Source organism: Condylura cristata, unplaced genomic scaffold, assembly GCF_000260355.1.
Source record: "Condylura cristata isolate star-nosed mole 26May11 unplaced genomic scaffold, ConCri1.0 scaffold01746, whole genome shotgun sequence".
Taxonomy (NCBI): Eukaryota; Metazoa; Chordata; class Mammalia; order Eulipotyphla; family Talpidae; genus Condylura; species Condylura cristata.
Window position 1 is genome coordinate 1 of NW_004568847.1, and position 1,177 is coordinate 1,177.

General features: G+C 63.6%; 1 protein-coding gene across 1 annotated transcript; it reads right to left on the reverse strand.

Annotated features, from left to right (window-relative positions):
• Positions 1-8: 8 nt before the first annotated feature.
• Positions 9-1,085, reverse strand: LOC101634521 (coagulation factor XII-like; the record flags this gene model as incomplete). The annotated part of the gene is made up of 4 exons (XM_004695844.1): positions 9-244; positions 357-580; positions 667-832; positions 981-1,085. Coding segments are annotated over 4 exons (731 nt in total), but the record flags the coding sequence as incomplete, so codon positions are not given.
• Positions 1,086-1,177: the final 92 nt, after the last annotated feature.

The following is a 1,177-nucleotide window of genomic DNA, read 5'->3' on the forward strand; positions in this document are numbered from 1 at the left end:
GGCAGTACTCGCCGGTTTTGCAGGCAATGAGCCGCGGTCAGCACCCAGCAGGGGGCGATGAGACTGCCGGCGCAGAAATTTTCACCCCAGTACAGCGCGGCGATGTAGGGGTGTGCCCCAGGTAGTGCCACCAGTCCCCCGACGATGCGGCTCAGGGAGGACAGCCGTTTCCGGAGCCGCTGTCCGCAGCTGACCAGGTCCTCCTGGTGGGTCGTGGTCAGGCTAATCGGATGTTTGTGTGCCACTTGAAAGGAAGTGAGATCCCAGGCTGAGCACCGGGAAACCCACGACCACCCAGAACTTACTTCGCTTCCTCAAGCTCTCTTCTTTCGGACTTCCCACCGCCTCCCAACTACCTGGGGCCGAGGACTGAGGCGGGCTCTGGCGCGTGGGCTGAGGCTTCTGCAGAACCGAAGACGAAGGCAAGGGGAAGTCCTGGGGCCCGGTGTCCTGTGCCAGAGTCCAAATCTGAGGCATCTCCTGGGTGAGGGCCTGGCACGGTGCCAAATGGCAATATTCCCAGCTTAGCCGGTCGCCATTGAACACAAAGCACCAAGGGCGGATGTCATTTTCTGGGTTCCTGCAACCACAAGAAGGGGCGCGGTTCGAGCGCTGGAGCCCCGGAGCACCCTGGGATGCAAGGGTCGCCCGCCCCACCCCACACACCGGCAAAAGGCGTGGTCGCCCAGTCCCCAGGCCAGCGCTTGCTCTGTTGTCAGGTTCCAGTAGGTGGCCTCTGAGGCCCACCGCCGGCACTTCGCGCCCGAGAGCGTAGTTTGGGCGGTGCCGCGGTAGCTTACCCCGCGGCCATGGTAGCATTTCGCCTTGAGGTCTAGGGAGAGAGGAGGCTCCTCGCAGCCCCGGCGTGGGTTAGTCTCCCGCCAGCCTCCCTACCACTTCCTCAAATCTCCCTCGTTCCTCTCCACAAGCCTTTCCCAAGTGGGGGCTGGACATCTGCTTTCCCCAACACCCCCACTCACCCACTTCGCAGAGGCTTCCGGCATAATCAGAAGGGCACTGGCACAGGCGGTGGCCCTCGGCCTCTAGGCAGCGCGCCCCGTTGAGGCACGGGTTGGTGTGGCAGACTGGGAGAAGGAGCACTTTGAGTCCCCCACCCCCACCCCAAGGACCCCAAAGAGGTCTTCTACCGGGCCACCTGGCCTCCTGCCGGTTCTCC